Genomic DNA, 15,244 nt, shown 5'->3' with positions numbered 1-15,244 from the left:
TTAATTTTAAAACAAAATTAAAATGACAACCCTCCAAGGCGGAGAAACCACCCTAGAGGGAGGTGGGGGTGGCTCGCTGGAGGTGGCCACCCTCGTGCCACCCCAGCCACCCATCTGGTTGGCCATACGCCATCCCAGATGGGCGGGGGTGGTGGCGAGCCACCCCCACCTCTCTCTGGGGTGGTTTCTCTTTTTTGGAGGGTTGTCTTTTTAATTTATTTTAAAATAAATAAATAAATTTTTTTAATTTAAATTTGATATAATTTAGTGTGGTTGTGTTTGTTTTTGGGTTTTGATACTAGTAGATACATGGCATACTTTGACCCTTAAATGCAAATGTCGGCTAGGATTTAAAAAAAAATGCGAAACTCATTTTTCAAGTAATGGGAGGGATCCGGATCCCATTGAAAGAGCTTTTTACTCTTTTAGGAGAAAAAATAAAATAAAATATAACAATAATAAATAACAAATAATTTTAATCATTTTATATTCTTAGGCCTCGTTTGGTTCGCGGAATGTCTAGTCCATTGGAAAATGATTAGCTACTACTGAGAATAGAAGAGTGTGGAATAGATTAATTATTCATATTCCTTTGTTTGGTTGTAACGCTGGAATATACTAGCTAACTCTATTCCTTCGTTTGGTACAATGCAATATGTTAGTGAATAGAATCATATTGTGATCAAATTTTCTAAAATACAATTACAATACAAATACAATTTATATTATTAAGAACTTTCATTTTTTTTAAAAAAAACATAAACAAATTTATTATAATTTCTTTTTTTTTCTTTTTTGTTTTTTTCAATTATGCTACAAAATTATTTATATAAAAATATGAACCAGAAAAGGCAAAATCCGAGCTCGTCTCTACAATCAAAAATATATTTGGAAAGTCTGGAGAATCAAAAATCAAAAAGAGATTATATTTATAAAACTGGTCATTTTAGTCGAAAGCGAAAAAAAAGATGAAACAGAATAAAAGATACCTAAATTAAAAAAAAAGCGGATAAGAAATCGGGGAGAAAGCAAATCCTGGGATAATCAGAAAAATAAAATAAATTAAAAAAAAAAAGCGAAAATGGTATAGAAAGGGAGGCGACATGAAAAAATCATTTGCCTTACTTGTACCAAAAGAATTAGAGATAAAGAATAGAAAGAGAGATAGAAAAAGGAGAGCAGAAATAGACAGAAGAAAGAGAAAGCAGGAATATATATAACTGTATACTCTATATATATACTCTAAGAGAGAGAGAGAGAGATATAGAAGAATGAGAGAGAGAACAAAATTTAATCTCACAAGTGGGGTTTTTGTGGCAATTTACACAATTAATTTAATTCTACAGGAAAGGATTAACTAAGCCACTCATTTTTTAGTAGCTTAACTAACCCTGTGTGTATGAGATTAGTAGTCTTATGAGAATAGACTATTTTCAGAAATAGAGTGTTAACTAGTCCAAAAAAAGGTCTATTTCGCAAACCAAACGAGGCCTTAAAATAGTTAAAACTACAATCACATTTATGTCTTGTAATAATATTTTTCAAGTAAATAAAATAATATATTCTAAAAAAGCGTTATCAAACATTTTCCGCTTGATAATTTCGTGAGAGTAAATGACCAAATTACCAAAGACCCCCGCACCGGATCTTTCAAAGCCCACCCAAAAGCACACTGATCCCCTCCCTCAAGCAAACCCCCCTTTATTACACACACACTTTCTCTTTCTCTCTGTCTCTCTCGGAAAACCTTGAAGAAAATGGGTCAGGCTCCATCTGGCGGGCTGAATCGCCAGAGCGGCGACCGCAAACACGACGACGGCAAAAAAAAGGAGAAGAAATTCGAGCCGGCGGCGCCTCCCGCCCGCGTGGGCCGCAAGCAGCGGAAGCAAAAGGGCCCGGAGGCGGCGGGCCGGCTCCCCAACGTGACTCCTTTGACCAAGTGCAAGCTCCGTCTCCTGAAGCTGGAGCGCATCAAAGACTATCTCCTGATGGAGGAGGAATTCGTGGCCAACCAGGAGAGGCTCAGGCCCCAGGAGGAGAAGAACGAGGAGGACCGCTCTAAGGTCGACGATCTCCGTGGCACCCCCATGAGCGTCGGCAGTCTCGAGGAGCTCATCGACGAGAATCACGCCATTGTCTCGTCCTCGGTTGGGCCCGAGTACTACGTCGGGATCCTCTCGTTTGTCGATAAGGATCAGCTGGAGCCCGGATGTGCCATTCTTATGCACAACAAGGTATGCTTTTATTGCTGATTTTTTGTGATTTTCTTTCTTTTTAGCTTCAAATTGGCTTTAGAAGTTGTTGATATTGGAATTTAAGGATTCTGAGTTTGGCCAACTGTTTAAGGATCAAAAGGTGTTTACGGTGGTTATTGAAAGGTTAAACTCTATACATCAAACATTTAATATAGACTTCTATTGGAGTCACAGCCAGACGAGAAATGGATAGACACTGGAATGATGATAAAGGAGGACTATAGGTTTTGTTAAATGAGGGTTATTCGATATACCTCAATCTAAGTGGATCTTCATGTACGATCTCGTTAACTAGAGCTCTTCTTCGTCACCGAGGAGGCTACTAGAGTCTCCTTTACACACTTCAAATTCTAGGGCAAGTGATGATTACCTTAGAGATTTGAGATTATGATGCAGAGAGAGGAACAATATTTTTCGTAATTTTTTTGAGTGCTTTTCTATAACTTTTTTTTTTTTTTTTTTAAGTAATGTTGTATATAACAAAAGCGCAAGGGGTGCAACCTAGTATACATGAAGTATACAAGAGAAAGCCTAATTAGGAGAAGAAAAGGGAACAAGAAAATCGGAAAAACTAATTACTAACAGAGCTAACCAAGTAGCTGTCCAAGTGAAAAGAGTAAAGAAGGAAAAGGACGTGAGCTTCTACAAGGTCCTCAAAGTCCTCAAAGCATCTCACATTTCTTTCCCTCCATAAACATCACATAAGGCATAGGGGGACCATCTTTCACACAATAGCACTCCGAGGACAATGTAGAATCTCTCTATTAGAGTCGTATGAAGAGAGTATTTAGCAACTCAAAATAGAGGAGTCCTATTATAGTCCAAATTAGTGGGGAGTTATCAAATAACCATCTCACCTACTATTTGATAATTCTTAAAAGATCTCAATTTGAATTATCTTGATGAATAATAATTTATTAGAAAAGAAGAAAAGCTCTCGTACATGTAAGTTTGTAACCACCTTATTTGGGTCGAAATTCTAAAAAGTTAACAAGATCTACCAGATTAGAGGAAGAGAAATTAGGAACAAAAGTTACAGCCCAATCCAAAAGGGATCTCAACAAGAGGGATTTTAATTGTAGCACATTAGACTCACGGTCCTTGAAAAGATGTCTATTTCTTTCTCTCAAAATGCTCCACATTAGTAAAGCAGGGATGGCTTTCCATATGGCCCCTTTGGATTGTCTTCATCTTTGCCTGTTCCAACATTGAAGTAGCTCTAGGATATTGTTAGGCATGGCCTACGACCAAATAAAATGAGAACCAAGTGCCATATCTCGTTACTAAACTCACAATAGATGAGGAGGTGGTTTACGATACACCAATTGACAAGGGTCACCCCGCTTCTTAAGGTTATCAATTGTAGGGATTTTACTCAAAGCTACTGCCCTAGTGAAGAAAGTAATATGAGGTGGAGCCTTCACCTTCCAAATGCTCTTCCAAGGAAAAAGGGAAGACTCAATTTGAATTATAAGTCCACTAACCCATGTGGACGCTCCACTGGTCAATTTAATTTCCATCTCACACTCAACCACATTGAGTACATTGTCCATACACTTTCTCCTCTTGATCTCTCATCCAATCATCTCTTCATACATAAAATGAAGTGTGTGACCTGAAGAGAAAGCATAGGGTAGGAGCGCTATATTAAGTCACCATCTAACTAACATAGCATACCACTCATTATATATCGTCCATGTCCCAAACTATTTGATCACACCAAATCAAGCATCTTTAATCCCTCATGAGTTTACAGCTCAAAGCAACGCTTGACCTTGTACCATCTAATATGCTCATGATTATATCAAAAATAAAACAGACATTTATTTTTTTATTTTTTTTATGAATAATAATATATTAAAAAGCGTAAGGCACCCCTAAGTACACAAGCAGTATACACAGAGGCTCCAACCCATGCTCTCAAACCCAAACCCCACAAAACTAAAACCCGACAAACCCAAAAACCACAAAGCAAAAGCCAAGACCCCTTGATGCCCTCAACGCTAGATGGCCTGAGACTTGCCTTTCCCCCGCCTAGAGGAAGCACCTTTCGCCTCGTAATTAATGGAGCAGTCTAAATTTAGGATCTCCCTTCTTCCCTTAACCTTCTGGGGAGTATACACTAGGTTAGAGGTCCCTTCTGCCCTCAAATCGAAAGCCCAAGTCCCTCTTGGATCCAACCTAGAGATAATTGTTGGCATGGATGGAGGAGGGACCATACTTGAAGCTACCGTGCTTTGACCCATGGCTACCGGCAACCAGGGGGTTAAGAAATCCACACTGAAGAAAACTTATCGCCGGTTAGGGGATCCCCCCCAAAACTGTGCTGCGCCATCACAGGAGAAGAAGTCGAAATTTGAGATTTCGACGTTATTTGGAGGGAAACCGGTGATGAGCTTGCATCTATGATGCCACCAGGCTCGCCGAATCAGACCCAACATAAAGCCCATCCAAAATCACTGCCATTGGAAGAACCTCCATCGAAGCCTCTGACGACCTATGGACCATACCAACTGCAACTGCCGGAGTATACTCTGGCGAAGCCTTTGACAACATCATCGGCGACACTAGATCCAGGTCAGACCTATCCCTAATATTGGGGTTGGGCTTACGAGGTCGTTTGTAAGCAAGCTGAACTGTGGGCTTATACTTGCGGTTGGGCTTGTGCGCTCGCCAAAAAGCCGCATTGGGCACACAACCCAGCCCAAATTGTAACCCAAACCACACCAACCCAGCCCAAAATGAAGCCATCACCTGGTCCAACTCGGCTAACCCCTTCTCAAAGCTTCCCTTCCACGCCCAAAGGAGAAAAAATCGCACCCCCTTCTTGCTCTAAACAACCCTACCCCCATCTTCAGCATCTTGAGAAGAACCGGCTGCAGCATCTTCAACAAGTGCACCCAAGGGTTGAACCAATGTCTGCGTAGATGTCTTCTTTGCTTGTGGTTGAAGAAATACCCCCATCCCAAGACTAGGATCAGAAGGAGGACCTTTCATGGCTTCAAAGAAAGCAATAGCTTTGCTCAGCTCCCCAGAAAATCTACTCCATCTCCGCCCTTCACGACCTTCTGGTAGCAAAATGAACCCTCTTCGGCAGCCCATAACTTGAAATGCCACCTCCAAAAATCTCTCATCCCTGTTGCCTCCCCTCTTGACGGTGACGACATTAGAAGCCTCCGGGGTTGTTTTGACGAACTCCTCGGCTCCAGTACTCAGTAGCACCTCTTCAACCATCTTGATCAACTAGGCTGCACACCTCAAGCCCAAGGAGACAACCCCAGTAAAACCTTTCTTCCTTTCCTCTAGCTAGAGCTCTGACTTACCCATTTCCACCAAAAAGGAGAAGGATTTGGCCTCCACAAAGAAGCAATTCTCCATACCCAACCTCATGCAGCCAACCCAAAAGAAGAACGCTTCATCACCAAAGAAGATGAACACCCTGACACAAACCCCAGCAATGAAGACACCTTCACGATCTATACAAAACAGACCAAAGACGCTCCTCTACTGCAAAAACTTGAACCCCGCAAAACGGCCGAGCGCCGATATGACGATATGAAGCAGAACCCTAGCGTGACGCACCTAGACGCACCACCGCTAGGGTAGAGAGAGAAAATGAGAACCGAGAGTAGAGGAGGTAGTTGCTTATTTAGTCCATGAATTAGTATCAATCAAATATGCACACAACCTGAATAGTGGTTAATAAAAAAGACATAATTGCCAGGGCTATGAGCCATAAAATAAAATAAAGGTGTGCTTCAAACAATTTGCCCCTGATACTCATGTCAATTCGTTTAGACTTGACTGCTCTCCTAGACATGCTCTGCGGGACCGTATTAATCATGGTCTTAAGATAACATACTAAAGTAGCAACATGGAGTGTAACACCCCCAATCCGCTAAGGTTAGATTTGTTAACCTAGAAGAATCAGAGGCGCAAAGGTCATAAATATGAACAACAAAGCAGTTATGAACATATTAAAATGCACGTCATAACTTGATAAAGTCATTTCATGAAAACAGTTCATAACATAGATAAAATCATAACCTTTATCAAAACTTAATGTAAAACATGTACGCAGAAGGGGTAAGGAATACCATTTATCTCTAAACTGCAGGTAGTTTGATCGATTTCTAAGAACCTAAGTCACAAGACTTGACATGTTAGCCCTAACTGCCTAAGCCTAAACAATTATAACCCTAGTTAAAAGTTGGCCCTAAACTAAGACATTTCTTGGCTTTCCCCCTCTTAAGGTTCTTTCTTGAAAATATGGGGTCATGGTTTAATTAGATTAAACCTCCTTTTTGGGGGAATCATTGCAAAAGCATTTTTTTTAGGCCTTCAAAATTTCTAAAACATTTTCTTCTATAAAAATGCTTTTTAGCCTATTTTATTTTAGAAACGTCCAAAACTTTCCTGAATTTCTTTAAAATTATTCATGGGCCTTCTAAATTGGGAAATCACCAAGATCAGTCCCCCTGGACCTTCTTCAAACTAAGTTCCACATTTTAAAGCCCAAAATCGCTTAATCGGGCTCAGCTACACACTTACTTAGTTTGAGCCCAATTAGCTACAAATGCCTCTTGCAGCCCATAACCTAAATTAATTTGATCAAACATGTGTTCTAAAATCTTTGTATGAAATTCATGCACTTTAATTAAATCAGTAGCTATGTGTGTGATTTTTCTTGAAAAGTCAATTCAATATGAATCCTAAGATTGCCTAGAATATGTTGAAATCAGTTACTTGACTAAAAACTTAATTTGAGGACTTTGGGAATGATTTCTTAGAGCATGTTTGAGATAGTGTTTGAGAAATAAAGCTTTTAAGTCAAAAAAACCCTTTTGGCAAAAGCTTCATTTTTAAGCTGTTGCCAAAAGTGCGCTTTGGCCATTTTTTGGCTTTTGGACCCTTAAAAGCGCTTTCAATTTTTTTTACCAAACATGTACTTTTTTCTTCAAACGGACTTTTTGAGTGTTAAACGCATTTTTATGCCCCTCAAATGCACACCCAAACAAGCCCTTAAAGCATGTTTGAGATTGTGTTTGAGAAATACAGCTTTTATGTCAAAAAGAGTTTTTTGGCAAAACTTCATTTTTAAACTTTTGCCAAAAGTGCGTTTTGGCCATTTTTAAAATAAAAAGACAAATGCGTACTTTTTGAGTTTTTAATGAAACATGTTAGCTTTTTGTTTGGCACAACTTTTTAGGTACTAAAAGTATTTTTTAAGCTCTTTAACGCAATCTCAAACAGGCTTTTAGCCTTTGGAGGTTCTGTACGGACCACTAAATCACACTTTAAAACAATTTTTGAAAGTTCTTTTGGTGATTCAAATGTTTCTAAAACATGTAGTCAGGCGTAGACTTGAAAATATCAATTTTGGGGCACCGTATGGATTGGCCAGCCTATGGTCAATTATTACATGATGTTTTTAATTCATACATAAAATCAATTTAAAAACAGAACATGAAATAAGGTTTTCATAAGGTGATACAAAACAACTTCTAGTTTGTACATAGTTAACATATAACAATATGTAAAAAACTTGGTTTAAATGATGTAAACCATTGAGAAATCATGAAAAATTTGATGATATGCTACTATCAAAAAAAGTATATGCTACTATCGTAGAAATCATGGGTTCATGAATCTTAATTGAAAAACAAACACAACTACATGCTTTACTATGATTTATCAAAAAACGTTTCATGCTCTATGAAAATTGACACCTCAAGTGGTAAGAGCCTTGGTCTTTGTGGTAGTCCATGAGATGTAAAGTTTGAATCCCCTTGGGTGCCAACAATTCCTTAAGGCTAGCCCGCCGGCAAAGCCGGAGTATTACCCGATCTGTGTGAATGGGGCGCTTTACACGGGTCCGAGGTTTACTTAATAGGGGTGGGTACACAATGTGGCCCTACCTTGGAGGGGTTCCTCGTTATTAAAAAAAAAATGACACCCGACTATTTTGAAAACTATGTTGTATGGTTCTAATCTTTGATAAATCATGTATGTGATGTATCATGCATGAGAAAATTTGTTTACATAAACGTTACCTTCCAAAGACCTTGTTTATGAAATAAAAAACAAAATGAGATCAATTTCACATATTTGAAGTGAACACAAGAAGCTATAATCATAATCATGCATAGAAGATTGAATTGAGATCAAAGGGTATTGAAAATTCAATTTGAGATTGAAACACTTGATGAGAAGTTGCTGTTCAACCTCCTCCTTGGTCACGTGATGAGAGAAAATTGAAGAGAAGTATAGTTTTCTCAAGTCTAGGAGGTAGCCAAATGGTACAGGGGCTAAAGGGTGTGTGTGCTCTTGAGAAAGTTGTCAAAAATTTGAGAGAATGAGGGGGCTATGGTGGCACAAAGCTATAAGGGGTCTTTTAGAGGTTTAGGGTTCTTTCCTTGTCTCCATAGGACTAGGTTTAAGAGACCAAAAAGAATTAAAAACTAACTTTCGGATTATTCGATATATACCTCAATCCAAGCGGATCTTCCACAAGTTGGATTCATTGCTTTTCTTACAGCCATGTCCAATGCACAACCTCATGAGTTAGAGCTCTTTTTTGTCACCTAGGACGCTACTAGTCTCCTTAGAATTTTCACTAGTGGGGAGTTATCAAGTAACTGCCTCACCCACTATTTGATATTCCTTAAGATTATCTCATTTTGAATTATAACTTCACTAACCCATGTGGATGCTCCATGGGTCAATTTAATTACCAACATGTTTAAATACCAATCACATCAATTATGTCTAGCTTGAAATTTTGAATGCTATTTTGTGTTGTTTACACTCTGTTCAGGTCCTTTCTGTGGTTGGGCTTCTTCAAGATGAGGTTGATCCTATGGTGTCTGTAATGAAAGTTGAGAAGGCTCCACTGGAGTCGTATGCTGACATAGGTGGGTTAGATGCCCAGATTCAGGAAATCAAAGAAGCAGTGGAACTTCCTCTTACACATCCTGAATTGTATGAAGATATTGGTATCAAACCCCCCAAAGGAGTCATACTATATGGGGAGCCTGGGACAGGGAAAACTTTGCTTGCCAAGGTGCATATTTATGTTATATATTTTAAGTTTGTGGTTGTCTGTGATCTTTTTTTCCCCATACTGCTTGTTAGTTTGACACAACCCAAAAAATAACCAGTATGGAAAAAAGAATCATATTCCTTTCACAATTTGTCAATTGTCTGATGTGATTTGATTATCTTTTGATAACGTAGATTTCTTCTTGTGAAAAAAAAAAATACTTAAGTTGCATTGTCTCATAAAGTTTGCTGGAAGGGTGCCTTCTTCACATTCTTTACAATTAAAAACCTTCAGTTATTTATAGATGAATGATCTGTTGAAATCTGAAGGCAATATTTAGACTCTGGAATCCCGTTGCAAGAAAAGTTGAGCTTAGGTTACAAGGTTCAGCACACCTTTTTCCTCCATGCTGAATGTCATTTGTAGGTCAGATTTTTTTTGCATTAGTTTCATCATTATGTATTGCTTGTAGTAATTATACATACAATGTTGTGTACAATGATTTAGTTGGTGGTGTTTTAAGAAAGTTATTGTTATGAGGGGGGACAGAAAAAAGAATTAAGTTCAGGTATAAGTTGTATTATTCTTTTCCATGGAGTTTCAAATGTTAATGTACAAAGAGTTCATCAAGTTTGGGTATCAGTATCTTTTCAGGGGGTATCTTTTCTTTTCTTTATAGGATATCTTGGAATATGAGATTCTCATATTTGGTTTATTCCTAGGCATCCTATAAGAATTACTTAATTCTTTTCAAAATATCTTACAGTACGTTTTGTTCAAATTTTCCTTACAATTTGCACGTTTTACTACCAATAAAAAGAAACACGTCTAGACCTTTATCTTATACATTTCATTTGTTTGAGCAAGTTTTTATATAAATGGCATGGACAACGCAAGAGGCTTAACGTTGTCATGGTTGGATATGAATAAGTTTTATTGGGACAAAAAATAAAAACATAGAGGTGTGTCTATACGAACCAAAATTAAACATCTCGCGCAAAAAAGAAATAGGAACTGAGATACTCCAGAGCTGCAAAACTGGGTATTTCACTACAAACTGCCTGATCTAGTTATTTATAACTTGTTCTCAAATTTAAAGATGTCTAGAAATTATTGTATTTTTTCTTTGTTTTAATCGAAAATGATGTTTTGTTTGCACATATGTTGGATATCAATCGGTATCCCATATGCATGTCAATGCCTGCAGAAACTTCTTCTAATTCCAATGAAATTCTTTAAGTCGTTGTAAAGTGCAATACAAGGATAATGTTGATGTCGACCGGTAAAAAATAGCATGACTAATGATTTTATCATAGAAAAAAGAAGTGACTAATGTTTTTACACACTTTATATTTAGCAAAAAAAAAACAAACAAACATTTTCTCTTAATATTTTTGTGGACTGAATCCACCACAAAAATTTGAAAAGATAAAAAATAATCTTCTATTCGGGACACATGGATTTTGTTGTGAATATTGCCATCTACAAGTTGGATAGTCAGTTTGGCTCTTGCTTTCAGATTGTGATGGAATGTCATATCCCTTTCTCCGTGGTATTCAATCAACTTTTAAAACGTGCAAGTTGACTATCTGCATGGAATTCAGTCACCATGGATTTTCCTACATATTAAGCCATTTTAGATGTTGCTTGGGGACTCTGATTATGCTCTTATATTGTATTTCAGGCAGTGGCTAACTCAACAGCGGCGACTTTCTTGCGTGTGGTCGGAAGTGAGTTAATTCAGAAATACTTGGGTGATGGGCCGAAATTAGTCAGGGAACTCTTTCGAGTTGCGGATGACCTTTCACCATCAATTGTCTTCATTGATGAGATTGATGCAGTAGGCACAAAAAGGTACTGTAGTTAATGTAGCACTGTCATATTTCGTGTATGCAAGCCCTGCTTTTGATCTCATTATTATTTATCTATGTTTCCCAGGTATGATGCACATTCAGGTGGTGAACGTGAGATTCAAAGGACTATGCTAGAATTGCTGAACCAGTTAGATGGTTTTGATTCAAGAGGAGATGTCAAAGTAATTCTTGCTACGAATAGAATTGAAAGTCTTGATCCTGCCTTGCTGCGTCCTGGTCGAATTGACAGGAAGATTGAGTTCCCTCTGCCCGACATAACAACAAGGAGGCGCATTTTCCAGGTACTTTGGGTAAAACACTTGTAGAAATGGACTACCATTGTGAATATATAGTCTTATCGCAATATGTGTTTGATTTTTGGAACGCAGATTCACACATCAAGAATGACTTTGTCAGATGATGTCAACTTGGAAGAGTTTGTGATGACTAAAGATGAATTTTCTGGGGCTGATATCAAAGCAATTTGTACTGAGGCTGGCTTGCTTGCTTTAAGAGAGCGCCGTATGAAGGTGACACATCTACTTTATTACCTTCTTTGTCCCAACACTTGCATGCTTGAAAATCAACTTGTTCTGGACCTCTCCGCTCCCGCCAACCCAATAAAAAAAGTGACATGGAACTTATCATTACCTGCAAGGCTGAATCTATTTGATGTTTCATTTCACATTCATGGTGTACACTTGATTTTGCAGCATGTGCTTCAATACCTGCTTGTGTAAAGTAGCAACTCTTGCAGACATGAGCGCATATATTTTGAAGTCTTCATTTTTTTTTCTTCTCATGAATTTCTGAAGTTTTAATAGCTGCCTATCTTCTATTGTTGAACTCATATGTTATGCCGTTTTCTGGGCATTAGTCTCCACAAAGTATGCTTTTGCATTTTTGGGTCTGCATTATCACATATCAGCTGATTGATTTATTACGTCTTCTTGGGATTAGCTCACTTTAATTGTTGACACCTCTTGCATTTGCTTCAGGTAACACACGGAGACTTCAAGAAAGCCAAGGAGAAGGTGATGTTCAAAAAGAAAGAAGGGGTGCCAGAAGGCCTCTATATGTAAAAGACTGGCTAGTTCTGTCAATGGCGGACAAACATGTGCAACTTTGTTCTCTAGCTGTTGGAGTCAAATTACATCAACTTTAACATGAATTCAAGAGCGATATTGGATAATGTGGCAATGTACACATCTAGGCTTTTTTCAATTTCAGGTCATACAACATTCATCACCTTAGGATATCACCTAAGAATTCTAAATTAGGGGGTTCCAATTGGAGAAATTTACTGGTATTCTTGTTGCAAGGAAACTCGTGATACATACCTCATTCTATTGAATAATGCTAGAAGGAAGACACATGATCTTTCAAAATTAATGTGGCCTTTTTTTTTTTTTTTTTGAATGGACATCTGTAAATTTGATTGATGAAATATAAAAAACATACAACTCTTATGCTCTGAGAAAAAGCATAGCCAAATGTTGTAAAATTACAAAGTTATAGATACAATCATAAAAATTTTACAATCAAGTACATATCTATGACTTCAAGCTTCCGTTAATCAATGTACAATTACGGTTAAGGAATAGATTTAGGACATGGGTAGCTTAAATGCAAAAAAAAAATTAAAATCAAAACAACAAAAAAACTAAAAATCCAGCCATGAGAGATAAACCTCTACACCAATCTACTCATCCTTGGCCCGAAGGTTAGGAGACAATTCTATCCTCAACCCGAAGGCCAGGACAAAAAGAAAAAAACTAAAAATCTAGTTGTGAGAGATAAACCTCCAAATCGATCTACTCATCCTTGGCCCGAATGTCAAGAGAGAATTTCATCTTCGACCTGAAGGCCAAGACAAAAAGAATAAAAAATCAAAAAAAAAAAAAAAAAATCTCCACAAGCAGCAATGAAAGAGCACGGCATGGTAGACATCTCCAAGAAGACACGCCTTGGTTGATAAAGACGATCAAATTTAAGGTTGAAAAAACTAAATCTAGATCTAAAGCAAACCCACTAGAAACGGAGAACCAATGAGACCACAAAGAAGACACCGAACACTGCTAGGGAAGGAGGAGGAAGGAAGATCTAGATTCTCTTTGATTTCTTCTTTGGTGTTGTTGCGAGGAAGAGGAAAATAGAGTTCTAGAGAAAAGGCAATCTCTCTCTCTCTAGACTTTTGTTTTCAATCTGGAGAAAAATAAAATAAAATTAATGTGGTTTTTAAAATTATCATAGATCAAAATTTAAATTAATAATCATATATCATAAATTCAATAGTAATTTTCAAAATATGTCATTTTTGAAAAAACATAAAAGAAGATTTAATTTAAATTTTTTTTTATTAATATTTACTCAATTGTATCCGCGTAGTTGTGGGTAGGGCTGTAAACGAGCCGAGCTTGAGCGAGTCAGGGCAGTCCAAGCTCGGCTCATTTAAAAATTTCATGAGCTCGAGCAGAGCTCATGCCGAGCTCCAAAATTTAAGCTTGGCTCGGCTCACTAAGGAAAATTCCTTGTGCGAGCCGAGCTCAAGCTCGCCTAGTAGCCGAGTCGAGCCGGGCGAGCCGAGCCGAGTTGGCTCAACTAATACAAACTTTTTTTAAAAAAAAAAAAAAAAAAAATTTAACTTAAATGACTCATCTTCCAAATGAGACAAATTATATTAGTAAAAACGTTTTACTTCCCAACCAACATATTGAGGGCAACTTTGATAAAAAAAACCGTTTATTATATATACAAATTATCTAACATTTTTTTTTATATTGACCAATTAGCTCTCTCTATATATAACTAAACCAATTAACTAATTAGTTAACTTAGCTTAATACACAATACACTAGTTAACTATAAATAGTTATAAATGATATGACTACATTATTAATATTTTAACTATATATATTTAGTATTTATGCTACATACTATATAAGCATAAATACTATTTATAATATATAAACAATTTAATAAGTTATATATATATATACGAGTCGCGCTAATAAGCGAGTCGAGCCCCTATATGAGTATGTTCACGAACTTTAAATGAGCGAGCCGGGTTTTATACGAGTATGTATTGTTTAACAATCGAGTATAGTTTCGTGTCCACGAACGGCTCATTTAATAATCGAGTCGGGCACGAGCCGAGCTTTATCGAATCGATCCCGAGCGAGCTCACGGGTGGCTTTGTTCGTTTACAGCGCTAGTTGTGGGCAAATAAGCCTCACGTGATGTGATGCCCATTTAAGTGCAATTTTAACCTCACCGCCAAGATATGTATTGGTTTAGTCATGGTTAAAAGTATTTTTGTAAAATGGTAGTTTTTTTTTTTTTTAAGCATAAAAAAAAATTCTTCGTTTATGGTTCTCTTTAGACTTCGTAACTGATGAACATCTACACTAGGACACAGACCATTTCCTCTCCCGTTAGTATGGGCCGCAGAAGTAGGGGTGTCAACCCGGTCCGGTTTCCCGGTTTTTGGCCAAAACCGGAACCGGAACCGGGGTACCCCGGTTCTTGGTTTTGGAAAACTTGGAACGGAGCCGGGTTCCGGCGGTCTTTAGGTCGGTACCCGGTTTTTGAAAATAATTAGTGTTTGGGGCTTATTTTAGGTATTGGGCCTAAAATAAGCCCATTATTTTTTTCATAAGTTAGCTCATTTAAAAAAGAAACTATTAATCTTTTTGTCTAAATTAAAGAGGCTTTATTGTGATTGTTTCAAATAATTAAAAAATAAACCTAAAAAAGCATAAAAATCCTAAATAATCAATGTTTTTGCCTATATGAGCCTTAAAAATAAAAATTCAAATTTTTTAAAATACCCTAAACATAATTTTAAATTAGATACATAAAGAAAACATTAAAACAATAAAAAATATTGTTTTATATATATACTGAGTATTGCATAATACTAAGAGTAAAAGAATTAAAATATATATATATATATTATTTAATAAAATAATACCCGGTTCCGGTTTTCCCGGTTTTGACCGGGTGCCAAAAACCGGGACCGGAACCGGGGTCCCGGTTTTTTTTTTTTTTGGAACCGGAACCGGAACCGGGTCCCGGTTTTCCGGTTTCCGGTT

At 37.4% G+C, this 15,244-nt stretch overlaps 1 protein-coding gene across 1 annotated transcript; it reads left to right on the top strand.

Moving 5' to 3' along the window:
- Positions 1-1,685: 1,685 nt before the first annotated feature.
- Positions 1,686-12,542, top strand: LOC132189868 (26S proteasome regulatory subunit 4 homolog A-like). Its single transcript, XM_059604685.1, has 6 exons — positions 1,686-2,234; positions 9,073-9,318; positions 10,982-11,151; positions 11,236-11,452; positions 11,540-11,680; positions 12,149-12,542. The coding sequence occupies exons 1-6, from the start codon at positions 1,758-1,760 to the stop codon at positions 12,230-12,232; spliced, it is 1,335 nt and encodes a 444-aa protein (XP_059460668.1). The 5' UTR covers positions 1,686-1,757; the 3' UTR covers positions 12,233-12,542.
- Positions 12,543-15,244: the final 2,702 nt, after the last annotated feature.

This window comes from Corylus avellana, chromosome ca8 (genome assembly GCF_901000735.1).
Source record: "Corylus avellana chromosome ca8, CavTom2PMs-1.0".
Lineage (NCBI taxonomy): Eukaryota > Viridiplantae > Streptophyta > Magnoliopsida > Fagales > Betulaceae > Corylus > Corylus avellana.
This window is presented reverse-complemented; position numbering and strand designations above follow the sequence as displayed.